Source organism: Ovis canadensis, chromosome 15 (assembly GCF_042477335.2).
Source record: "Ovis canadensis isolate MfBH-ARS-UI-01 breed Bighorn chromosome 15, ARS-UI_OviCan_v2, whole genome shotgun sequence".
NCBI lineage: Eukaryota > Metazoa > Chordata > Mammalia > Artiodactyla > Bovidae > Ovis > Ovis canadensis.
Genome location: NC_091259.1, coordinates 12,711,710 through 12,739,130, shown reverse-complemented (window position 1 = coordinate 12,739,130; position 27,421 = coordinate 12,711,710). Strand labels below are relative to the sequence as shown.

General features: G+C 37.6%; 1 protein-coding gene across 3 annotated transcripts in view; it reads left to right on the top strand.

Annotated features, from left to right (window-relative positions):
- Positions 1 to 27,421, top strand: part of DYNC2H1 (dynein cytoplasmic 2 heavy chain 1) — a 493,166-nt gene that overhangs the window by 386,597 nt on the left and 79,148 nt on the right. For 2 of the 3 annotated variants that reach the window (XM_069554794.1, XM_069554793.1), the window contains exons 88-89: positions 2,189 to 2,305; positions 16,894 to 17,141. In XM_069554794.1, the coding sequence (XP_069410895.1) occupies positions 2,189 to 2,305; positions 16,894 to 17,052 (276 nt within the window). In that variant the 3' untranslated portion in view covers positions 17,053 to 17,141. Of the gene's footprint in view, positions 1 to 2,188; positions 2,306 to 16,893; positions 17,142 to 27,421 lie in introns of those variants that run through there. The other variant, XM_069554796.1, reaches the window with a different exon arrangement.

Genomic DNA, 27,421 nt, shown 5'->3' with positions numbered 1-27,421 from the left:
CATACACGCCAAGGAAACCAGAACTGTGAGAGACACATGTACCCCCATGTTAATCACAGCACTGCTTACTATAGCCAGGACATGGAAGCAACCTAGATGTCCATCAGCAGATGAATGGATAAGAAAGCTGTGCTACACATACACAATGGAGTATTACTCAGCTATTAAAAAGAATGCATTTGAATCAGTTCTAATGAGGTGGATGAAACTGGAACCTATTATACAGAGTGAAGTAAGTCAGAAAGAAAAACACCAATACAGTATATTAATGCATATATTTGGAATTTAGAAAGATGGTAATGATAACCCTATATGCGAGACAGCAAAGGAGACACGGATGTAAAGAACAGACTTTTAGACTCTGGGAGAAGGCAAGAGTGGGATGATTTGAGAGAATAGCATTAAAACATATATATTACCATATATGAAATAGATCACCAGTCCAAGTTCAATGCATGAAACAGGGCACTCAAAGCCAGTGCACTCAGACAACCCTGCGGGATGGGATGGGGAGGGAGGTGGGAGGGGATTCAGGATGGGGAACACATGTACACCTGTGGGTGATTCATATCAATGTATGACAAAAATCACAATATTGTAAAGTAGCCTCCAATTAAAATTAATTAAAAATTTTTTAATTTACTTTTCCTCAAGGCTATACTTAAGCAACCCTTAAAGTGGCCTTATAACATCATATCAGTGGTACAGAAAGAATATTGAACTTAGGAATTCAGTAATTCTGTTTTTATCCCAACTCTTTCACTGACGAACAAGTTGTTCATGTTTCCATGGTAAAGCAACTAATCAGAACTGTTTGTCAAGGCATACTCTACTAGTACTCGTCCCATAACCATCCCCTAACTATAATGTAGTTGAAAATGATTTCAGCTCTTTCAACTTCATGCATTCCCTTACCTCTAAAACTCTATAGTATGTTAAAACTTCAAAGGCACTAAACAATATAAGATTGTATTATTTTCTATCAAGTTCAAATTGTGAGAATATAGATATGGATCTGAATTCAAAATGCAGACTCTACATTTATTATCAGAAACTGAAAGAATGAACTTAAGAAATATGAAGCTAACATTACCAAATTATTTATATTTTTATTTTCATAATTTCATAAATTTACACTAAGGTTAATTTAGAGTAAGAGAGGAACTCCTTTTTTGTTTGTTTGTTTTTTTTTTAATATATTTATTTTTGGCTGTGTCTCTAGTTGTGGCTGGAGAAGGAAATGGCAACCCACTCCAGCATTCTTGCCTGGAAAATTCCATGGACAGACCCTGGTGGGCTGCAGTCCATGGAGTCTCAAAGAGTCGGGCATGACTGAGTTACTGTCACCCACACTAGTTGAGGCAAGTGAGTATAGTTGCCCTGTGGAATGTGGAATCTTACTTCCCTGACCAAGGATTGAACCCATGGAAAACAGATTTTTTTTAATTTATTAATTAATCTTAATTGGAGGATAATTACAATATTGTGGTGGCTTTGCCATACATCGGCATTGATTGGCCACAGGTGCACATGTGTCCCCCATCCTGAACCCCTCCCTCCCACCCTATCCATCTGGGTGGTCCCAGAGCACTGGCTTTGGGTGCCCTGCTTCATACATCAAACCTACAGTGGGGAAGACAGGTTCTGAACCAGTGGACCACTAGGGGAGTCCCCAAGAGATGAACTCTTTTTTTTCCTTTTTTTTTTATTATTCTTTCAGCTGTGTGTGACATGTTAAAAATTACTTTGCATTAACCTTTCTGAACGTTGTTCTGTTCTTTAGAAAATAATGTCAGAATTCCAAGCAAGGAGCACTTGTTTTTTTCTCTAGTGTGCTTGTCTTTCCCCCTCCTGTAAAAAGAGTAACATTTTGGCTTTTGTCATTATATTTCTATTATTCTAGTGCCAAAGCACGTGCAGTTGTATAACTGATGACATTTGTAAGTATTTTTTTCTCAAATATTTGCTAAAATTCAGGACTAAGCCTGAAGGAAGCTCACAGTGAACACTGGTCCAGGCCTTCTCCTTCATTATTCTCAGATAAAATACCATAGTCTTTGTTTTAACACTGTTTGAAATGTGTAGTTACAATGGAGATTGTTGCCTTCCTTCTGAAGATACAACAGAGTAACTCCTGTCATTTCAGACTGTAATATGTATTTTAATGGTTTGTATATCTCTATGGCAGATCAGTGGCTTACTGCTGGAAGGATGCAGTTTTGATGGAAATCGACTTTGTGAAAATCAGCATGATTCTCCTAGTGTATCGTCAGTTCTCCCTTGTTTTATGGGCTGGATTCCACAGGTAATACATTTTTAACAGGGACAACTTTAATCAATTCATTTTTGGATTATATAGTTTAAATAAGATGTTCTTGGCCTATGAATTTTTTATTTACTTTTTAATCTCACTGCATTTGAACAAATTTATACTCAAAATACTGTGTCCTTTATTATATTTAAGATGTATAGGACTTTTTTTTCTTTGAGGGGATGTTAGTTCTAGAAGGTCTTGTAGGCCCTCACAGATCCATTCAACTTCAGCTTCTTCAGCATTACTGGTCAGGGCATAGACTTGGATTACTGTGATATTGAATGGTTTCCCTTGGAAATGAACAGAGATATTCTGTTGTTTTTGAGATTGCATCCAAGTACTGCATTTTGGACACTTCTTGACTATGATGGCTACTCAATTCTTCTAAGGGATTCTTGCCCACAGTCATTATAGGGGCTGCTGTTGCTGCTAAGTCGCTTCAGTCATGTCTGACTCTGTGCGACCCCATAGATGGCAGCCCATCATGCTCCCCCGTCCCTAGGGGACAGGAATGCAAAAGTAGAAAATCAAAAAATGTGTGGAGTAACAGGCAAATTTGGCCTTGGAGTACAGAATGAAACAGGGCAAAGGCTAATAGAGTTTTGCCAAGAGAACACACTAGTCATAGCATACACCCTCTTCCAACAACACTAGAGAAGACTCTACACATGGACATCACCAGATGGTCAATACCAAAATCAGCTTGACTATATTCTTTGCAGCCAAAGATGGAGAAGCTCTATACAGTCAGCAAAACCAAGACCGGGAGCTGACTGTGGCTCAGATCATGAACTCCTTATTGCCAAATTCAGACTGAAATTGAAAAAAGTAGGGAAAACCATTAGACCATTCAGGTATGACCTAAATCAAATTCCTTATGATTATACAGTGTAAGTGACAAATAAATTCAGGGGACTAGATCTGATAGACAGAGTGCCTGATGAACTATGGATGGAGGTTTGTGACATTGTACAGGAGACAGGGAGCAGATCATCCCCAAGAAAAAGAAATGCAAAAAGGCAAAATGATTGTCTGAGGAGGCCTTACAGATAGCTGAGAGAAGCAGAGAAATGAAAGGCAAAGGAGAAAAGGAAAGATATACCCATTTGAATGCAGAGTTTCAAAGAATAGCAAGGAGAGAGAACAAAGTCTTCCTCAGTGATCAGTACAAAGAAATAGAGGAAAACAATAGACTGGGAAAGACTAGAGATCTCTGCAAGAAAATTAGAGATACCAAGAGAACATTTCATGCAAAGATGGGCTCAATAAAGGACAGAAATGGTCTGGACCTAACAGAAGCAGAAGATACTCAGAAGAGGTGGCAGGAATACACAGAAGAACTATACAAAAAAGAGCTTTATGACCCAGGTGTGGTCACTCACCTAGGACCAGACATCCTGGAATGTGAAGTCAAGCAGACCTTAGAAAGCATCACTATGAACAAAGCTAGTGGAGGTGATGGAATTCCAGTTGACCTATTTCAAATCCTGAAAGATGATGCTGTGAAAGTGCAGTATGCCAGCACATTTGGAAAACTCAGCAGTGGACACAGGACTGGAAAAGGTCAGTTTTCATTCCAGTCCCAAAGAAAGGCAATGCCAAAGAATGCTCAAACTACCACACAATTGCACTGATTGCACATGCTAGCAAAGTAATGCTCAAAATTCTCCAAGGCAGGCTTCTACAGTGCGTGAACTGTGAACTTCCAGATGTTCAGGCTGGTTTTAGAAAAGGCAGAGGAACCAGAGATCAAATTGCCAACATCCATTGGATCACCGAAAAAGCAAGAGAGTTTCATAAAATCATCTACTTCTGCTTTATTGACTGTGCCAGACCTTTGACTGTGTGGGTCACAACAAACTGTGGAAAATTTCTGAAAGAGATGGAAATGCCAGACCACCTGACCTGCCTTCTGAGAAATCTGTATGCAGGTCAAGAAGCAACAGTTAGAACTGGACATGGAACAACAGACTGGTTCCAAATAGGAAAAGGAGTATGCCAAGGCTGTATGTTGTCACCCTGCTTATTTAACTTCTATGCAGAGTACATCATGAGAAATGCTGGGCTGGATGAAGCATAAGCTGGAATCAAGATTGCCAGGAGAAATATCAATGACCTCAGATATGCAGATGACACCTTATGGCAGAAAGTGAAGAGGCACTAAAGAGCCTCTTGATGAAAGTGAAAGAGTTCGCTTAAAACTCAACATACAGAAAACTAAGATCATGGCATCTGATCCCATCACTTCATGACAAATAGATGGGGAAACAATGGAAACAGTGGCTGACTTTTATTCTTGGGGCTCCAAAATCACTGCAGATGGTGACTACAGCCATGAAATTAAAAGAGGCTTTCTCCTTGGAAGAAAAACTGTAACCAACGTAGACACCATATGAAAAAGCAGAGACATTACTTTGCCAACTAAGGTCTGTCTAGTCAAGGCTATGGTTTTTCTAGTGGTTTTTCACCACATATATGGATGTGAGAGTTGGACTATAAAGACAGCTGAATGCTGCAGAATTGCTGCTTTTGAACTGTGGTGTTGGAGAAGACTCTAGAGAGTCCCTTGGACTGCAAAAAGATCAAACCAGGCCATCCTAAAGGAAATCACTCCTAAGTATTCACTGGAAGGTCTGATGTTGAAGCTGAAACTCCAGTACTTTGGCCACCTGATGTGAAGAGGTGACTCATTTGAAAAGACCCTGATGCTGGGAAAGGGTGAAGGTGGGAGGAGAAGGGGATAACAGAGGATGAGATGGTTGGATGGCATTACTGACTCAAGGGACATGAGTTTGAGTGTACTCTGGGAGTTGGTGATGGACATGGAGGCCTGGCATGCAGCAGTCCATGGGGTCACAAAGAGTCGGACACGACTGAGCAACTGAACTGAACTGATAGGACATTTTAAAGCCTTTATTTTATTATGAAAGAATAACATCATAATTTTAATTTCTAAATAAGCTTTAGTCTAAAAAGAAAAAAAAACGCTAAATGGTTATGTGGACTACCAATGTTCCTGTTATTTTCAGCAATGTGCTAAATGCTTTATATACTTTACCTTATACTTTTCTGAGTAGCCCTGCAAGGTGGAATTATTATTCCTATTTTCAAATATGGAAATGTGTTCACATAGCGTAAATGAGGAAATATGTGGTCACATAACTTAAATGTGTTTCATATAGCTAAGCATGCAGAAATCGAAAGCAGCATGATGTTAATACACATCTGGCTTTTATATCATACCTTGTCATTATGCTCCTGTTTGGCAAATGAAGAAAACTGTCTTGACAGAGACTTATTAAGTTGACTTTTCCCTTTTAAGGGGCTTCCCTTGTGGCTCAGCTCGTAAAGAAAGAATCCATCTGTAATGCGGGAGACCTGGGTTTGATACCTGGGTTGGGAAGATCCACTGGAGAAGGGAAGGGCTACCCACTCCAGAATTCTTGCCTGGAGAATTCCATGGACTGTGTAGTCATGGGTTCCAAAAGAGTCGTACACAAATGAGCCACTTTCACTTTCCCTTTTAAAACCTTCAATTTTTTAACAATGGAACTTGAGGGAAACTCTTACTTAACAACAGAATTTTTAAATGTAAGTATGAATACATGTAATCTTAAAGTTTTGATTGTATATATAGTCACCAACAAAACAATTTCTTATACCATTTACTATAAGAAAAATAATTTTCTAGTTGGGAAATATTTTATTGAATTTTCCAATTATTATAATTCCTTTTGTAAAGTAAAAAAATTTAAAAATCAGAATATGTATTTTAAAATAGAAACTAATAAAACCGTAGCAGTTACTGCTCAGAGATATATAAGAGCATCCTCTGACCTAAAAGAACATACATTTCTGAGAAACTCTCCATTCCCCCCCGCCATATAAGCTTCATTTTCTTTCATGAAATGAGAGGTGAAATTATTTTATTTTTCTCAAGCTATTGATTCATGTAAGAAATTGGTGTATCAAGCAATTATGGATTACACACATTAGGTGTGTGAACCAGATTGAAAGTTACATATAAAAGTTAAGGTTAAGGTAACATATAAAGTTGTATATGATGCCAATTTTTTAATTATGTAACGTGTTAATTCTTTGGCAAACAAAATTAAAAGCCATATAGTGACCTTGATGAAGAGGTAAGGTAGGACATGTATAAACTGGTTCACTTATGGAGCTGCTGCTACTGCTAAGTTGCTTCAGTTGTGTCCGACTCTGTGCGACCCCATAGATGGCAGCCACCAGTCTGCCCTATCCCTGGGATTTTCCAGGCAAGAACACTGGAGTGGGTTGCCATTTCCTCCTCCAGTGCATGAAAGTAAAAAGTGAAAGGGAAGCCGCTCAGTCGTGTCAGACTCTTCGCGACCGCATGGACTGCAGCCTACCAGGCTCCTTCGTCCACGGGATTTTCCAGGCAATAGTACTGGAGTGGGGTGCCATTGCCTTCTCCTCACTTATGGAGAAATCCCAGCAATAAAAATAGAGCATGGAGACTACCTGAGTGAGCATAAATGCAGAAGACAATGACCTCAAGCAGTACCCACATAACTGACCATAAACTGAATGCAAACCAAAAATGCAGTGCTGTACTGGGCTGTATAAAAAGCAGCATAACCTTGTGAGACTTGGAATTTATCCTTCTACAACATTTTGCTCTGAGTATCTTTTCTATACGATTTTATTTACCATACTTTAAAAAACAGGACTGGAATGGAAAGCTAAAAATAATTTAATTTGAAAAATAGCTCATGTAAAGAGAGATAAAATGATTGGCCTAGTCAATAAAAGTGATTATTGAGAGATAAGGTGAATTTATTATTTTTGTAAAAGGGGTTTCCTCCAAGGCTTTTTCACTTTTTCCTGACACATAATGGAAGAATTTAAGGTGCTTCCCCACTTCTTTTTCCCCCGCCTTCCTTAAGTGAGGCTCATTTTCCCATATAACCTTCCTGTTTTGACTGCCTCTCCTGGATCAACTAAGAGGGGAGAGAATATGGGGCATGTTGCTAAATGTTTCAGAACACAGAATTTTGGAGTCTAACAGACTAAATCCCATTCCCAGCTCTCAGACTTAAGATCTGGGTGATTTGGGGCTAATTGCCCGGTCTCAATGAGCCTCATTTGAAAGTGGAGACTGGCGTTTCCTATAGAACCATGTTAAGGCCCTGTATCTGTGAAGTACCCAGCAGGGTAAGTACTAACTTACATGGTTAGTTAGTACACATGGTAAGTCTAACTTATCCTGATGTGAACATTTTAAAACGTTTTTATAATAGTATGATAATAATTATTTCATGTGGTACTTTACAGTACACTGAGTGCTTTCAATCATCATTCAATACGTAAGTCCCTATTATATACCATGTTCTGAACAGTGGGGTAACAAAATAAATATCTTCCTTCAGAGAGTCTTCTGTTGAGTAGAGACAAAGGGGAAAAGAAACCATTCAGTTCAAAATTACAGAAGTGCATTTATGGAGGATTAGATAAAATGTTTTGGCAGATGAAGGAGACCTCAGCTCTGTCATGTGTAAGCAGAAGTGGGAAAGTCTGATGATCTCACAGGGAAAGGAAGCATCTTCCCCAAACTGTATTCACAATAGAAGTATGAAAAGTTCAAGGACAAATTCAAAAATGGTAGGACCAAGGCATTCCGTACAGAAGGGGACGTAGTTTTGAATGCATGGAGATAGGAGAAGAATTTAGATTGTTCTGGGAACTGCAAATATAGTACAAATGTACTGGAATGGTTCAAACCGAAGAATGATAGGGGATGTAGTCAGAAAAAAAGGCTGAGCCCAAGTATGACAAGCCTTGGAGCCATGCCAAGGAGTTGAGCCTGTCTTATGATCAATAGAAAGTCATTAAGAATTCAGAACGGGTGTGTGGTAAGATCAGATTTTTAGTTTTAGAAAATTGGTCTAGCACTGAGAGAACTGAAGATTGACATAGAGTGAAATACAATCACATATGTTTTCACAGTAATCCTCCGAGTTTGGGAGAGCAGTTTTTCTCTATGTTTTCCTGAGGAAGAAACTGCAAATCTGGTAAACTAAGTGACTTGTTATGGGTCCCCCAGTAGTAGCATTAGTATTTGAATAATAGCAATGAATATTTATCTGTATTGATTATGTGTCAAACACTGTACAGAATGTTTAGAAATAAGATAGTTAGGCCTTCCAAAAATATTTGAAATAGGAAGTACTGAAATAGGAAAATGTTATAAAAACATTTAAAAACATTAAAAATGTTATCATTTCCCTTGTAAACTCAGAAAACATAAGTTTAAAAGACTGTGTAGCTTGATCAAGGTAGGCAACTAAGTTTCAAATTCAGGTTATTTCTCTTAAATCTTGGGCCTGATACTGAGTCAACCTATAGTATAAACTAGTGTTTAGGAAACTACAGTCCACAGGCCAAATCCAGGGCACAGCTTATTTCTGTGCAGCCCACAGTAATGTGATCATGAATGACTTGTATCTTTTTAAACAGATGAAAAACTCAGAAGGATAGTATTTTATGACATGTAAAAGTTAACCGAAATGAATTAAGTGAATTTTGGTGTCCATGAAGAAAATTTTGTGTGGAAAACAGATCTGCTCATTTATGTAGACGCTTCCAGACTGCTGCAGCAGAGTTAAGGATGCAGTTACATCCCAGACATATAGCCCATAAATCCTGAAATTATTTACTATCTGGCCTCTTATGGAAAAGTTTGCTGACTCTGTATAAACTGTCAAACTCTCCAACTTCTGCTTGAGTTAAATATTATTTTGTTCAAGAAATTATTTTTTATTCCAGCTATATCCATCTTTAATAAGCTGTGTAGAATTTGGTGGGGATCATCATAGTTTAATGCATTTTTACCAGGAGGGTAGGAACCAACATAAAATCGAGGGAAGCATCAACATCAACTTACATAAACAAGTAAACGAGTTCCTTTTCCACTTACTCTTACAGCTACTTTATTGCAGAAAGTGCAGAATCATTTAGTAAGCTTAAATAAAATAATGAAGTTCAGAACTTTGGTAACTAGTTCCTTTTGGGCCTGAATAAGGTTATTCCACAAATTATTTGCATCATATTATCTGATACCTAAGGAGAAAGAAGGGCTACCCCAATGGCTCAGCAGTAAAGAACCTGCCTGCAGTGCAGGTTCCACAAGAGAATCAGGTTTGATCCCTGGTTTGGGAAGATCTCCTGGAGGAGGGCATGGCAACTCTCTCCAGTACTCTTGCCTAGAGAATCCCATGGACGGAGGAGCCTGGCGGACTGCAGTCCCTGGGGTCGCACAGAGTCGGGCAGCACTGAGCGCGCATGCACACGTGCATCTGACACCTGAAGGTCCTGAACAACTCTACTTCAGCGGAAACAGGCCCAGTAACCCAGTCACTCGCACAGCATTGCTGTGAGGTGCATGGTGTTTTCATTGTAAAAGAGCATTTTAGGTTGTGAAAGACCGAAGAACTTACATGGTAATACTTAACAAAGGACATGAACAGCTAATTCTTAAGACTTTAATTGAGGAAAATGGGAGGTTTACTGTTGCTTCTGAAACTCCAGTACTTTGGCCACCTCATGAGAAGAGTTGACTCACTGGGAGGGATTGGGGGCAGGAGGAGAAGGGGACGACAGAGGATGAGATGGCTGGACGGCATCACGGACTCGATGGACGTGAGTGAACTCCGGGAGTTGGTGATGGACAGGGAGGGCTGGCGTGCTGCGATTCATGGGGTCGCAAAGAGTCGGACATGACTGAGCGACTGAACTGAACTGAACTGAACTGTTATATGTAATGTACTTTGTCAGCCAACAAAATTCTAATTAGAAATGTCCAAAGGAATTAAAAGGTGGTAAAATGCTGGTGCTAGTTTCCTAGTGTTTCTGTTTACCATTGTCTATGTTCAGCAAGTAATATATCCTACACTCACATGATTCCTTTATGCCTTCATTGACTCATTCATTCATGATGCAGATTCTTAAGGTTCTTCCAGTTACAGCTCAGTACTGGGGGTTAAAATAACATACGTCCAAATTAAGATTCCCCTAAGGGATTTTACCCCAAAAAGCGTTCACTTTCTCCAAAGTGTTCTACACTGCATTTTTCCATAATGGTTCTCAGAAAACTTGTTCAGTATACAAATTTAAATTTAGAAATTTATAGTGGTTTTGAGAATGTTAAAAACTGAGAATTCCCCAAAGTTTCCTAACACACAACCCTTTTCCTGTACCTGCACCCCACCTCCATGAGGATCTAGTGTTCCACATAACAGTTAGGGCAATACTACCTTTTGAGGTAGGTCAGCCTTTATAATGCCCTGTTCTTACATTCCATAGGAAGTCAGTTTGCCTTTGATCTATTTTCCCAGTGAAGAGCATTACTTAGGGTCTATCAGCCGCACAGTAACAGAAATTCTGGACCAGCCTGAACCCCACAGGCCTATACCTTCCAAGAGGTGTCACAATTGACAGTTCAACTTTAGAAACAGTTTCATTCCCAGGGAAATTATGACTATAAAATGATTACACATGCCACTCACAGTATGAAATGATATATGCTGAAAACGCTGCCTTTTATATACTCTGATTTAAAAATATTAAGTATTACTATTTTTTCTATGTGACTCTTTTTTCTTAAGGACTTACTCTGAAAGCAATGTTGTTAGCATTGTATTATTGAAAAACAGTGAAGTAGTTCTCCACCAAAATACATTTTAAAGAGTAGCTAGACATTCTTGATAGAACAGAGTCTTTCAACATATTTATTGTTGGCATGTTGTTTAATTTCCTGTTATGAAATAGTTATTTTTTTCAGGGTTGCATTACTTTAAAAGTATGCCACTTAACTTCTGATTTTCTCACATCTTCTTTTCTAAAGCGAATAGCTGTTCATTGACTTGGTTCATAATAGAAGAAGTTAGTTGGACCTTATGCATAAATAAGTTGGACCTTATGCCTAAAGCTATTTCTCATCATGTGAAGTTTGCCCTCACATGTTTTATTATAGTGAAATTTGAATTGATATTGGCAAAATATTTATCGTAATTCACCTGGGGTTAATTTGGTTTTTTTGTTGTTGTTGTTGTTGTTCTCTGGTGTTATTTTATTTTGTTATTTTCTTTGGTTTGTTGGCTAAATGATTATAAACAGCTTCTTTCACTTATTAGCATGTTGCCTTCTATTTGCAGTACATATATATTTTTAAGTCACTTTCCCTGGGGCCTAGGCATGAGTGTGAGTAATCACAATATATAGGTTTTTATATGTTTAATTTTATATAAACTAACTTGTTTATATAATATAATATGAAATATTTGAAGTCCTTCTAATATATCTCTTTTTTTTGCATTGAGCTCTTAGTATATTTATTAATAATTAATAAACTTTTAGTTTCATCCAAATATTTCTGCCCAGCAGGGTCTTATGCTTTTTCTATTAAGATAAACATATTAAAGAGGGAGTTGTGCCGTAAGAATTTAATTCAGTTAACAATGTTTATGAAACTTCTGTCTGCATAAGATATGCTGAGTGAGAATGACAAAGCACTTAGCTCTATTACTTTGATCATTTATTTATTGGTTACCTAAGAGCAAGTCCATTTAACTTTTCTACAGGAGGTTTTAACATTTACCATTTATGAGATTTTGAGAAGTTAAATGTTAAGAAGCAACTGTGGTACTTTGCTTTTAAAACACTGTGAGTTTTTGCTGGGGAGATTTGCACCCTCACTTAAACATAAAGCCTACAACCAAAAGCAGGTTAGGAAGGATTTGGAAATATATATAAACACTAGTAAATTGAGAGTGAATATTCAGAGAATCAACTTTGCTTTATTCTTAGATTCTTGATTTAAAGAGAAAATTGCTTGGTGTTAAAATGAAGAGATATAAAGAAATCTTCTGAATAGAAAGTGATAGCATTATAAAACATTTTAATGTGATGTTTTATTTTCATTTTTGACCATAGAAGTTAGATGAAGCAAAGCAAATATCGGGTGGCAGAGAAAGATAATTTAAGACCTTTCCTGGGATTATAAATAGACATTCAATGATTCACATCATTTCTGTTCAACAAATATGTAATGTTTGTCTGCTCTTTGCTAAAGAATTTAAAGGCAATACCAAAAGAAAGCCTGCACTAGGTTACTAACTTTAGGAATGGCTAAGGTGTTATGAAAATTACCGGAATTTCTGAATCCTAAAGCTTTGCCATTTAAGCAGAATTGGAAAAGAGGGAAGAGATTAGGCAGTGACTAATAATGGTTGAAAATTCTCTTTACTCCAAGTTCCATATTTTTTCTGAGGCCCCACTCAGGGTTCATTCTCTTCTTTAATCCTTGTTAGGTTAATGTATCCCAGAGTAGTAGTTTACTTTTATTTTGTAAAGTACTAATTTTTCCAGAAATTGCATTCTTAATATTTGATGTGTATGCTATTTCCTAAACTAAATTATAAGTTTCAAAGATGATTATTCTTTTCCCTATCTGAATATATAGTAAAATTCTTAATCTTTATAATTCCAAGGACAATGTTAGCAGATAAATGCTGGTAAATGAGTGGATAAGTAACTGACAGAATCATCAATACAAACATAGAGAGAAAAATTAGAAAGATTCAAGGCAGATGGCTTTTTTATCTATTTAGATAATGATTCTTCATAAAGAATACATTTTCTCATGTACATTTCTTATGTTATTGTTTAGAAATGAATGAGTTTTAAAGGGACTTAACTGATTTGTATCAAAGACTTAGAAAAGTTAGAACATTATTTTCATGTTTGTTTAATAGAAATGAGGCTTGAAAAAGATAATCAAAACTCCATATGATCCCACTCTTAAAAACAGAATGTTTTAAATTTTTTCATGAAGCAAAAAATATTTTTATTTCTCTATATCCTAGAACCATCCATGACATGTAGCAGATGGTAAAAAGCTGGGACTTTTCTTAAATTGATTTTAGAATTAGTAAGAATTAAAGAAAATGTATGCATATGTAGTCCTAAGATTTGAAGATATGTGGATAAATAATAAACTCCTAAATACATCATTGGATTCAAGTGTTGTTTATGTCCCTTTTATGATAGGGAAACTGATACTCAGAGAATAATCTATCTACACTACGGTCAGGAGCTCCTAGACAAGCTAATATTCAAATACCAATTTTTTTTTTCAACTGTACTACCTATGACAACGTTGCCACTTGCTTAACTAAGTCACCATGAAAAATTCTCCATAAGTTTCTAATTTATCATTTGTAAAATTCTAGGATGAGTCCAACTTTGTCTTATGTTTCATTCTAACTCTAAAACATAGTCCATACTTTAAATAAAATTATATATTCAATAAACAATATTAATCCTAAATTTGAACTGGAATTATTATGAACTTCTGATGATTTTCTTTAAAAAATACATATTTCTGAGCTTCAGTCACTAAAAAATCCTAGAAGGAAAATGATAGGTCATTTCTAGCACTCAGACTGTGGTCCCTAGTACCACCCCAGGTGGCTCAGTAGAAAAGAATCACCTACTAACGGAGGAGATGCAGAAATAATCCCTAGGTTTGGAGGATCCCCTGGAGGAGGAAATGGCAACCCACTCCAGTATTCCTGCCTGGAAAAAAATCTTACGGACAAAGGAGCCTGGCAGGCTATAGTCTATGGTGTCACTAAGAGTTGGACAGGACTCAGCAAATGAGCATGCATGCAGGCACCATTTTTTCATTAAAGGATCTGAGGATCCTCAGAGTAATGACTGTCCTTTATTTCTGAGACAGCAGATAAACAAGATGAACTTACAGTGTCTTGAGACACTAGAAAGAAACAAAGCTTTTGAAGATGACTAGGGACAGAGTCAGTTAGGTCAGCAGTCGTGCCCAACTCTTTGCAACCCCATGGACTGCAGCACGCCAGGCTTCCCTGTCCATCACCATCTCCCAGAACTTGCTCAAACTCATATCCATCGAGTCGGTGATACCGTCCAACCATCTCATCCTCTGTCATCCCCTTCTTCTCCTACCTTCAGTCTTTGCCAGAATCAGGGTCTTCCAGTGAGTCAGTTCTTCATATCAGATGGCCAAAGTATTATAGCTTCAGCTTCATCAATCAGTCCTTTCAATAAATATTCAGGCCTTACTTCCTTTAGAATTGACTGGTTTGATCTACTTGCAGTCCAAGGGACTCTCAAGATTCTTCTCCAACACCACAGTTCAAAAGCAGCAATTCTTTGACTAGACAGACCTTTGTTGGCAAAGTAATGTCTCTGTTTTTTAATATGCTGTCTAGGTTGGTCATAGCCTTTCTTCCAAGGAGCTAATGGCTCCTTTCATGGCTGCAGTCACCATCTGCAGTGGTTTTGCAGCCCAAGAAAATAGTCTCTCACTGTTTCCATTGTTTCCCCATCTATTTGCCATGAAGTGATGGGACTGGATGATATGCTCTTTCTTTTGAATGTTGAGTTTTGAGCCAGCATTTTCACTCTCCTCTTTCACTTTCATCAAGAGGCTCTTTAGTTCTTCTTCACTTTCTGCCATAAGGGTGGTGTCATCTGCCTATCTGAGGTTATCGATATTTCTCCAGGCAATCTTGATTCCAGCTTGTGCTTCATCCAGCCCGGCATTTCGTATGATGTACTCTGCATAGAAGTTAAATAAACACGGTGACAGTATACAGCTTTGATGTACTCCTTTTCCTATTTGGAACCAGTCTGTTATTCTATGTCCAGTTCTAACTGTTGTTTCCTGACCTGCATACAGATTTCTCAGGAAGCCAGTAAGGTGGTCTGGTATTCCCATCTCTTTAAGAATTTTCCACAGTTTATTGTGGTCCACATAGTCAGAGGCTTTGGTGTAGCCAATAAAGCAGAAGTAGATGTTTTTCTGGAACTCTCTTACTTTTTCTTTGATCCAGTGGATGTTTGCAGTTTGATCTCTGCTTCCTCTGCCTTTTCTAAGTCCAGCTTGACCATCTGGACGTTCTCGGTTTACATACTGTTGAAGCCTCACTTGGAGAATTTTGAGCATTACTTTGCTAGCGTGTGAGATGAGTACAATTGTGCAGGAGTTTGAACATCCTTTGGCATTGCCTTTCTTTGGGACTGGAATAAAAACTGACGTTTCCAGTCCTTTGGCCACCACTGCGTTTTCCAAATTTCCTGGCATGTTGAATGCAGTGCTTTCACAGCATCATCTTTAGGATTTGAAATAGCTCAACTGGAATTCCATCACCTCCACTAACTTTGTTTGTAGTGATGCTTCCTATGGCCCTAGGGATGCTTCCTAAGATTAGATACATGTAGAAACAAAACCCTCAGGGGCCAAATTAATGAGTTCCCACTGCACAAAGATTGACAATTTGAACACCAATAAAATAATGATTACATTACATTGAAACACATTGAATATGTTTAAATCTACCAGTTCATAATGATACTTCAAAAATAGGTAGTCACTGATCACCTTTTCAGTATAACAGGAAAAAAATTCATTGTTCTAAAAGCACATAAATAAAGGGAAATTAGATAGCATTTATCTAGCCTTTCCTCCCTCATGGTAATCAAATGATTGACAAGTGGAATTTCCTCTTTATAGATATGTTTCTGTTTGGAAATGAAGAAATAATGTAACTAGATCATCATTTTGTAATCTTAAATATAAACAAGATTTATATCATCATCAATGGCACCTAATATCTATGGGAATTTGCTTTATGTTTCCAGGAACTTAAACAGGGGCTCTGTATCAACCTAGAGGGGTTGGATGGGGAGGGAGATGCAAGAAAGGTTGAAGAGGGAGGGGACATATGTATACCTATGGCTAACTCACGTTGAGGTTCGATAGAAAACAACAAAATTCTGTAAAGCAGTTAACCTTCAATAAAAAATAAAAGAGACAGCCACACTTTATTTGCTTCTTGATTGAAGTATACACTATTACCTATGCAGTGTTTTTACCAAAAATTTAATCTGAACCTGAACTCACCTCCAGATCCCCTTTACAAGAATAAAGAGAACAAAAGAACAAGATACCATGGGGATGTAGCCAACAAAAGTTAGAATATGGGAAACTCTTTGGTATAGTACTTTAGCAAACAAATTGCAAAGAATAAAGGAGGGAAACTTGTAAATTTAGGAGATGTAAGAGACATAGCAAACCACAAAATGAAGGCTCTATTTGAACCACTGTTCTTAGAAAAAAATCTTTTTTAAGAATGGGTTAATGAGATAATGGATATAAGGTGATATTAAGGAAGGAATTATTGTTAGTATTTTTATGTGATAATACTGTGATTAGTTATACTTTATTTATAGACATTTTAATATTTAAGGAAATTTTTGTGTAGGATTTGGTTCAAAATACTGTAATGTTTGTTGCTGGGGGAAGGTTGAAATGAAATACAATGAGTTGATAATTGTTGCAGCTGAATGATGGGGTTTATTATGCTAATCTTTATTTTGTAATAAAATGTTAAATAAATCATATTATTTGGGAGGGTTTTATGTTTATATCTTTGGTTATCTAATAATCTGCTTCAATACAGTATATTGCTGTATTTTAAAACAAAATTAATTCTTTTAAACAGGCTGCATATGGTCCATATTCCCCTGATGAGTGCATATCTTTGCCTATTTACACAAGTGCTGAAAGGGATCGTGTGGTGATCAATATCAACATTCCGTGTGGAGGCAACCAAGACCAGTGGATTCAGTGTGGAGCAGCTCTATTTCTCAAAAATCAGTAGAACCTAATGTCAATAAAAGCTGTCTTAGCAAGAAGAAACATTTATCAATTAAGCTTTGAATAAAATATGTAATGAGTCATGGTTCACAATATTAGCATATAGTTGTCCTGTATTGTTTATCTTGAGTTTTTACTTTAATGGATAACGATAGCACCTTGTACCTTTTAAAGTAATAACTTAAGTCAAGGTTAGAATAGAGTATTCCTTATATAATACAGTAAGTCCCCTACATACAATCAAGTTCCATTCTGAGAGTGCATTTGTAAGTTCAGTTGGTTCGTAAGTCCAACAAAGTTTGCCCAGGCTACCCACTCCAGTATTCTTGGGCTTCCTGGGTGGCTCAGTTGGTAAAAGAATCCGCGTGCAACGTGGCAGATGTGGGTTTGATTACTAGGTTAGGAAGATCCCCTGGAGGAGGGCATGGCAATCCACGCCAGTATTCTTGCCTGGAGAATCCCATGGACAGAGCTTGGCAGCCGTGGGGTCAAAAAGAGTCAGACACGACTGAGCGACTCAGTGCACAGCACAGGTCCCCAACTAACGCAGTCTGCTATATAGTACTGTACTGTAATAGGTTTGTAATACTTTCACACAAATAATACATAAAAACAAAACATAAGACATTCTTAATATACTGTAGTACCTTGAGAAGCGCAGTAGTCCATCATGATGGCTGGCTTACAGGGCTGGCATCAAGTGAACCAGCAAGCTGTGTTACAGGTGAGGAAGAGGAGGTGGGAGAGACAGAGCTGAAGGATCATCAGCAAAGGAGGCGGAGGGCAAACTGCAGCTTCACTCACGCCTGATGTTGATGGAACACACGTTCTCTCTTTTAAAAGTTTGCAACTTGAAGGTTCACGTGCAGAAGACTTACTGTATTGTTTCTGTGAGGCACTGCACTTTCACTGGCTCAAAAATTTAATGTTTTAAGTTAATAAGAGTTTTAAAATATTTATTTAAGGAATCTAATATTTTGGCTATCATTTCTATATCATCATTATTTAATGACATATAATGTTTCAGTCTTTCGTGGTTTTACATATATATATGCATATATGTTGGAAAAGGAAATGGCAACCCACTCCAGCATTCTCACCTGGAGAATCCCAGGGACGGGGGAGCCTGGTAGGCTGCTGTCTATGGGGTCGCGCAGAGTTGGACGTGACTGAAGCTACCTAGCAGCAGCAGCAGCATGCATATATGTACATATATATATGTAAAATGTCTTTTTTTATTTTTTCTTTATTTTTTTAAAAATATGTTTATTTTAATTGGAGTTTAATTACTTTACAATATTGTATTGATTTTGCCATACATCAACATGAATCCGTCACAGGTAAAATGTCTTTTTAAACATTGAAGGATGCATTATATTTTAGTTAACCCAGCATCTCAAAGTAATGCAAAAGAAATGGGGAATAATTGCACAGAATCCAGGATAAGAATTTTACAAATAGAATAATTAAATGATGAAAAGTTGTAATTTCTCCAGTACATGGCTTTCCCTTGTGTTTCTGTGGAACAGTAAAATTCTACAATGGCTGAAAGTTTTAAATAAACAGAAAGGGAAAAGCAGGAGGGAGTATACAGGGAAGGTTTTGTGGGCTGTGTCTAGAAATGTAACACACAGCTTATGTTTACATTCCATTAGAGAGAACTGAATCGCATGGCTGCACCTGCTTTCTAGGGCATGGGAAATGTGGTCTAGCTGGGGAGCTCAGAGAATGGAAGCAGGGAGGGGCTCGCTAGCTGTCCTTGCCCCTCCTATCCAGCAGCAAAAGCTCACTCCTAAAATGCCTTCAAGACAAGGCATAAAATGACTGAAAAAACATTAAAGAAGCATAAGGCCTTTAATTGATCTCATTCCAAACCTTGTGCTTGTGAATTGTAACACTGAGCAATAAAATAACATGATCCAGACACTGGCCATATCCCAGGAATACACAGCTGAATACACTGTCCATGCTTTTGAGAGATTTAAGACCTAATAAGACAGTGAGAGGTAAAAACAATATCTCTGTAAATTCTTTTAATGATAGTCATATTACTGCTGCTGCTGCTAAGTTGCTTCAGTCGTGTCCGACTCTGTGCGACCCTATGGATAGCAGCCCACCAGGCTCCTCTGTCCATGGGATTCTCCAGGCAGGACTACTGGAGTGGGTAGCCATTTCCTTCCCCAGTCATATCTTGTATTTGATATATATTACATAAAAAGATATAGAAAAAAAATTATAGTACAATGAAATCTATTATGTGACATACCAGCAAAGGGCTGTAGAATTTCAGAGGACAGAGTGACTAATTCCACTTCTGTATATGTTGTTTAATCAAAGCTTATCAAGAGTAGGCTAATTAGCTCCTTTCTTTCTGGAAAACTAACTTTGAAAATTTAAGTTACAAAGGATAGAAAATACATTTATTGGTCTTCCAAAATGAACAAATATTAGCATGCTCTGGTGTTTATATTTTTTTAAGAATTTTTTAAAATTTTAAACAAGTTCTAAACCAGTGAAACCCTTCATGTTCCTTTTACAGTCACATTTTCATCTTTCCCAGTTCAGAGGAATGGATTTGCTGTGTATGCAAGCCATTAGTATTATGACAAAATGTATGGCCAAAAACAGTACAGGAGAAGTTTTTTGTTTGTTTTTTTAAATGAATGGGAACTCTGAAACTTCAGAAAAACACAGTGAAATTCTCATTAGTAGAAGCAACAAACAATAGTTTTAGATCTCCGGGCCCTGAGATGGTGGAATGGCCCAATCGGGACAATGATTTTAAAAATAAAAACTTCAGTAAACCAGGAATAGAAAGGAACTTCTTTTCATGGATAATGAATCTCTAAGGGGAAAACAAACAAATAAACAAAAAACAGCAAAGGTCATTCTTAATGGGGAAATAGAAACATTCTCTTTAAAATGAAGAAGATACAGCTTATCACATCTATTCAAAATTCTTCAGAGATCCTGACCAGCACAGAATGACAAGAAAAATAAAAGTGGAATTGAAAAGTCAAAGCAAATAAGAAAAAAAAAAACCATGTTTAGAAAGAAGACATTAGCAGAAATGAAAATAAAGGCAGAATTAAAACGGCAAAAGCAAGTAAGAAAAATATGCTCAGGAAGAAGACAGCACTCCCTCCCTCCCATCAGTCCTTTGTTCATCTTTTAATTTTTGTAATTTTTAGCACCTGGACATACAAAGTTTAAGCGCAGAAACTGTGAGTTTAACAGTGTTAAGCGTTTCTCCAGAAATCTGTGAACGTTTTATTTTTTTGTTCTGAGACTTTGTGCTGTAAGTCCTGAAAGAGAGACTGATGTAAGGAAACAGAAATGACAATCACTCCACGTGATTGAGACATGTGGAGAGTTTCTAACATTTGACTTCCGTTCACTCATTTCCATTTGCCAAAATAAAATGTGTATAAATTATTACTTGCCACCCATCTCCTCTGGAAAGTGTGAGTACAAAGGGATCTGACCAGTAAACTCCCAAACATGCCCAGGACAAGACTGCAGAGGGCCCCAGGGACACACCGGAAACATACAGAATAAAGTACATTAGACTCAAAATCCACCACCTTGCCCCTTGGTTTTGGCCGTCTTACATGTTAAGCATCTCGAGAGTAGGAAGTGTACTTTTCATACATTGCTGGGTTTATTTACATTGGAGCTCAATACATATTTATTAGATCAGTGACTAAAACCACTTCCAGACAACTTAATAATCAGGTATGTCTCAAGTTTAGATTGTTCCCAAAATCAAATGCATGCTCAAACCTGGTGTATTTCCCATCATTAAGGATAGTTAAAAAAGTCCTTAAGGAAATTTGAGAGAGAAGTTTTAAAAATATTCGAGCAAGGGTAGCCTCAATTTCCCTATATAACTATGAAGAAGATAACTTATTTGGATATGTAGTTTTTAAATCAAAATTCTTCGGAAATGGTAAGACTGGTTGGATAGAGACTGGTTGGAATTTTGTTTATGCTGTTTTATTTTTGCTTCATAGTCCTACCTTCCTAAATGCTTTTCGTTTATTGGGAACTTGAGATTTTCTAACATTGCAGCTAGGAGGAAAATTAGTATCATGAATGAGGTGGATTCTGTGATTGGCACCAGAGAATCTGTGCTATCAGGAGTAGAGGTATACTTGTCAGGGTCCAAAAGCTCAAACCAGATCACCTCTTAGTTTATCTGAAGCTCTTCCAAATGTTAATACTGTAAGCCTCTCACACAAGACATATTCAAATAGTAAGTCATTGGTAGAAGGACAAGAAAAATAAGCCTAAGCTAAGGGGGAAAAAAAAAAAAAAAAGAGCCTGTTGAGATAGAGTCAACATCTCTACTTATGCTGGTAGTTTCCATGCATGTAGACATGATGATCAGCATTTTTTTTTAACTGAAAGGGGAAAAGCAAGTATCAGCCAAAGTACTGTGTTGGCCTTATTACTTCTGATTATTCTATGCCTAATTTATCCTCCTCCCTCTTTTCCTGAAGGAAAACGGTTCCTGAAAACCATTTAAAAAGATTTTAAATCAGTAGAAAAATAAGAAAAGGAGGGTGGATGGATAGATAATGTTTGATTTCTCCTTGTTTTCAAAGGGGACTAGTTATTGGTTAGCAAAGTAAGGGTAGAGAATGAAACATGAAGTTTGCATTTTATAGAAAGCTCACATGGCAACGAAGATACTGACTTGAACCACACAGAAAGAATCATGGAATCACATCATAGCCTAAATGTAGAATCTGAATGTTTATTAAAGTCAGTGACACCCATATGATTTGAAAGTTGCTTTATTTCCATTTGAAATATCAACCAGTTATTAAAATAGGAATTTGGCTGAACAGAGCTGGTTCTGCTGTAGTTGCTATATCCTCAACAATGCTGCATTTGCTAACTGGTTTATAATTTCAGTCACAACTCTTCCCATGTTAGAGACTGCTACTTATTCTCCTGAGGAGAAGGGGATGACAGGATGAGATGGCTGGATGGCATCACTGACTCAATGGACATGAGTTTGTGTAGACTTTGTGAGTTGGTGATGGACAGGGAGGCCTGGCGTGCTGCGGTTCATGGGGTTGCAAAGAGTCGGACACGACTGAGTGACTGAACTGAACTGAACTGATTGCCATAATGCAATGTTTATCTGGGTACTCAGAATAAAATAAATTCCGAATTTCTCTTAGATTCAAGTGTGACCATATGACTCACTTCTGCCCAAAAGATTGTGAGCACAGATATCAGATGGCAACTTCTAAGAGCCCTCCTCATAGGACACAATCAATATGTCATTCTCTCGCTTCATTTCTTCCTCTGTTCTGCCGGGCATGAGGCCACTGTCATCTTGAGACTTGTTTATGGCCACAACAGGCAGAGCAGCAACACAGAAGGACCCTGGTTCTTTTACTGGAGCAGAGATGCTCTCCCTGAACCATTTCACTCTGCACTTCATTGACTTCATTTATCAAGAGAGACTACAAACCCTCGATGGAGTGTATAAAAACCACTTGATCAGTGGCATGGACAAATAGAACAGGGCTCAGACAGTCCCTCCAAAAACAAGGGCTCAACTCTAACTCTCAAACTGAACTGAGAACCCTGAGTTGGAAGCACTTAACAACCTGAGCTCTCTGACTGAGGCAGGACCCAGCTGGGTGGACAATGGCTGTAAACAAAAACTGTTTTTCCAGTGACACCAGGGGTACCTTTGGGACTGCAGTCCTCATGTGAAAGGCAGACATTAACCTGCCTCCCTCCAAAGGCACTTGCACTTCTGGCCACTTTCTGGGTGGCCGCAGGAGAACTGCTGCTGCTAATTTGCTTCAGTCGTGTCCGACTCTGTGCGACCCCATAGACAGCAGCCCACCAGGCTCCCCTGTCCCTGGGATTCTCCAGGCAAGAACACTGGAGTGGGTTGCTATTTCCTTCTCCAGTGCATGAAAGTGAAAAGTGAAAGTGAAGTCGTTCAGTCGTTGTCTGACTCGTAGCGGCCCCATGGACTGCAGCCTACCAGGCTCCTCTGTCCATGGGATTTTCCAGGCGAGAGTACTGGAGTGGGGTGCCATTGCCTAGAAGAACTACAAGTATATAGAAAAGCACTACCTATAGGTCATTTATCTTTATCTGATCCACAAGATCTTTGTGGATCTTTCCAAAATGAGACTGCCTAGGGTTACTTAGTGGAGAATAACTGCTTCATTATTTATGTGCTCCTTGTGGACAGTTTTGCCTATATGGGGAGTCATCTAACTACATGGTGGTAGGAAATATGTTCTATCTTCAGCTGAAGTGATCAATGCCATCCATCTTGGCCCCGGAAGGCATTCAGACCAGCCTCAACTCACCATCCGTGGTGACTGTGATAAGCATCCCTGGACTAAATTGTGTTTGGCCTTCGTATAATGATTTTAAAAAGAAATGTTTATGACATAATGATAGTGGGAAAAGATATACCATATGTTATATCGTATAATTTAATGAGTAAACGTATATGGCATATCTCTGATTGAGAGGGAGGTATTTAAAATATTTAATTATATTTATCTCTGAGTAGAATGATAGGTAATTTTTGCTTTACACTGGGTATATTTTTACATTTTTCAAATGCTCTGAGACTGTATTGCTTTCATAACTAAAACACTAGGTTTTTTTAAATGAAAGGAAATAAAAATATAAACTTGAAACAATGTGTGAACATTAACTTTTCACATACTGAGATCATTCCTTTCAGAGTCCCTTTATTTGCAAGCTTTCTAGTCTATTTGTAGTACTGTTGCTATAGAAATTATTTCATTCAACTTTTTACAACCTCAAGTATAGGTTCATTGGGATTTGTATATAACTGGTATGTGATTAATTATTTTAAATCAAAAACAAACAGGACATTTCTACCTTGCATATAGCTGCAATCAGATATGTATGTAACTTTAAAGTTTAATATCTACAGCGGTAAGAGAAGTAGTGAGTCAAGGGAGAGTTTACTGAAGTCAATTTAAAGGCATATATATAACTACAGAGTGGCAAGAGTCCTGGACATGGGGTTAGGACCCCAGGCTCCCAGTCTTAATGTTACCCCAGATTTGCCAAGATATTGGATCCTTCTGAGCTTAGGTTTCTTCATTTATGAGATGTGAATCACTGTTCCCATTCCAAAGTGTAATTTGGAGAGCAAATGAAATGTCACATCATAACATTATATAAACTAGTATAAATTTAACTTTGAGTTACAGTTTTAATATCTTGATGCTGAATGTGAATTTAAATGCTAAAATAAATTATAAATCACAATCTATGTAACCATTAATTCACTATTTAGAAATAACAAGCTGAGAATGATTTAATTGTAGTATTCTCAAGTTTTCCACTATCTGGCTTATTTGTGACTATTTTTCCAGTGTTAAAAATCCATTTTGTGTTCACAAGATAAACCAAAGTTTTACCAGATATTGTCATCTGTAGCATTTTGTTCAAAACCAAGTCTGTATATGACCAATGTATCAATATAATAACAATAACTAAGACTTAGCACTGACTGCAAGCTAAGCACTGCTCCAAATAATTGATAGATGAAAGAGAAGTAGACAGGTAATTATATTCATTTATGATGAACATTTTCCTAATGAGAAAAACAAGGCCAGGTTGGGTGACTTGCTCAGCTAACAAACTGGTAAAATACAAGGGAGAAAACTCACTCAGCACTCCCTCCCCTCAAGGAAAGAACAAAGTCAGCAAAGTTGCATTCTTTGGCGAGTTTGCTAAAAAAGGAAATGAGCAGGGCCACTTCAGCACCACAGGTTGGTCAGTTCTTCAACCTGACAAATATTTACTACAGCAGAGTTTCTGGCAAGAAGATAAGAATTGACAGTACCAGTCAAAATACTTGTTACATTATGTATTTTCATTGAAAAGTCACCTCCATAAAACTTAGGAAGAGAATATGGGGAGGAAATATTTTGAATTGTGAACTCAGCTCCCAGAACTCAACTCTCAGTCTACACTCCAAATTCAGAGTGTCTTTTGCACGCACCGTACAGTTCAAGGGGCCTTGAGGGCTTTCCCTTCATGATATAATGAAATCAAGACCATGCTTTTATTTTTCTTATAAAGAACCCTGTGAATATGTCAAACATACAGATATGCACAGTGTGTGTATACAGCATAAAGAATAACAGAATGATTGCCTGTGCTAACACAGCTTAAAAAAGACATTAACTAGCACCGCTTAACCTCCTTCATATGTTTTCAGGATCTCATATCCTACTCTGCATTCAAGAAAAATAACCCTTTGTTTTTTATAATTCTTTTGAGACTCTTCATGGATGTCCAACTCTCACATCCATACATGACTACTGGAAAAAACATAGCTTTGACCAGACAGACCTTTGTCAGCAAATTGATATCTCTGCTTTTTAATATGCTGTCTAGGTTGGTCATAGCTTTTCTTCCATGGAGTGAACATCCTTTAATTTCATGGCTGCAGTCACCATCTGTAGTGATTTTGGAGCCCAAGAAAAGAAAATCTGCCACTGTTTCCACTTTTTCCCCAACTATTTGCCATGAAGTGATGGGCTGGATGCCACGATCTTTGTTTTTTAATGCTGAGCTTTAATCCAGATTTTCACTTTCTTCTTTCACTTTCATCAAAAGGCTCTTTAATTCCTCTTCACTTTCTGCCATTAAAGCGATATCATCTTCATATCTGTGGTTGTTGGTATTTCTCCTGGCAATCTTGATTCCAGCTTGAGCTTCATCCAGCCTGGTATTTTGCATGATATACTCTGCATAGAAGCTATGACAAACCTAGACAGTGTATTAAAAAGCAGAGACTTTACTTTGCCAATAAAAGTCCGTATAGCTGAACCTATGGTTTTTCCAGTAGTCATGTTTGGATGGAAGAGTTGGACGATAAAGAAGACTTGATGCTTTTGAGCACTGTAGTGTTGGAGAAGACTCTTGAGAGTCCCTTGGACTGCAAGGAGATGGAGCCAGTCAATCCTAAAGGAAATCAATCTTAAATATTCATTAGAAAGACTGATGATAAGTGAAGCTCTAATACTTTGGCCACCTAATGCAAAGAGCTGACTCATTGGAAAAGACCCTGATGTTGGGAAAGACTGAGGGCAGGAGGAGAAAGGGATGACAGAGGATGAGATGGTTGGGTGGCATCAAAGACTCGATGGACATGAGTTTGAGCAAGCTTGGGGAGATGGTGAACAACAGGGAAGCCTGGCATGCTGCAGTCCATGGGAACACAAAGAGTCAGACATGAGTGAGGGACTGAACAACAATAGCTCTGCATATAAGTTAAATAAGCAGAGTATAAGACAATATACAGCCTTGACGTGCTCTTTTCCAAATTTGGAACCAGTCTGTTTTTCCATGTCTGGTTTGAACTGTTGCTTCTTGACCTGCATACAGATTTCTCAGAAGGTGGGTAAGGTAGTCTGGTATTCCCATCTCATTAAGAATTTTCCACAGTTTGTTGTGATCCACACAGCCAGAGGCTTTAACATAGTCAGTGAAGTAGAGGCAGATGTTTTTTTGAAATCTCTTGCCTTTTCTATGATCCAGTGGATGTTGGCAATTTGATCGCTGGTTCCTCCGCCTTTTCTAAATTCAGCTTGTACATCTGGAAGTTCTCAGTTCACATACTGCTAAAGCCTTGCTTGAAGGATTTTGAACATAATCTTTCTAGCATGTGAAATGAGTGCAATTGTATGGTTATTTGAACATTCTTTGGCATTGCCTTCCTTTGTTTTTTATTTTTATATGAATGACATCTATCTTGTGGCCTTTGTTTTTTCAATATGAATTGAACAGATTTGCTTATGCAGTCTCTTCTGGAACATTTTAATTGTCATTTTTTTCTTACTATGACAAATTATGTTCCTGTAAAAATTCTTAGTATGTCTCCTGACATGTACTTACAAGACTTCTTCTAGGGCCATACCTAAAAGGGGAGTGACTGAATCTCCAGAGAAAAACCATCAAGAGAAATTAAGGAATCAATTCCATTCACCATTTCAACAAAAAGAAATAAATAACTAGGAATAAACCTATCCAAGAGACAATAGAACTGTACACAGAAAATTATGACACTAATTAAAGAAATCAAAGATGACATAAACAGATGAAGAGATATTCCATGTTATTGAGTAGGAAGAATCAATATTGTGAAAATGACTATACTACCAAACACAATCTACAGATGCAATATGATCCCTATAAAATTACCAATGGTACTTTTCACAGAATTAAAACAAAAAATTTCATAATTCATATGGAAATACAAATTATCCCAAATAGCCAAAGCATCTTGAGAAAGAAGAATGGAGCTGGAGGAATCAACCTTCCTGACTTCAGATTAT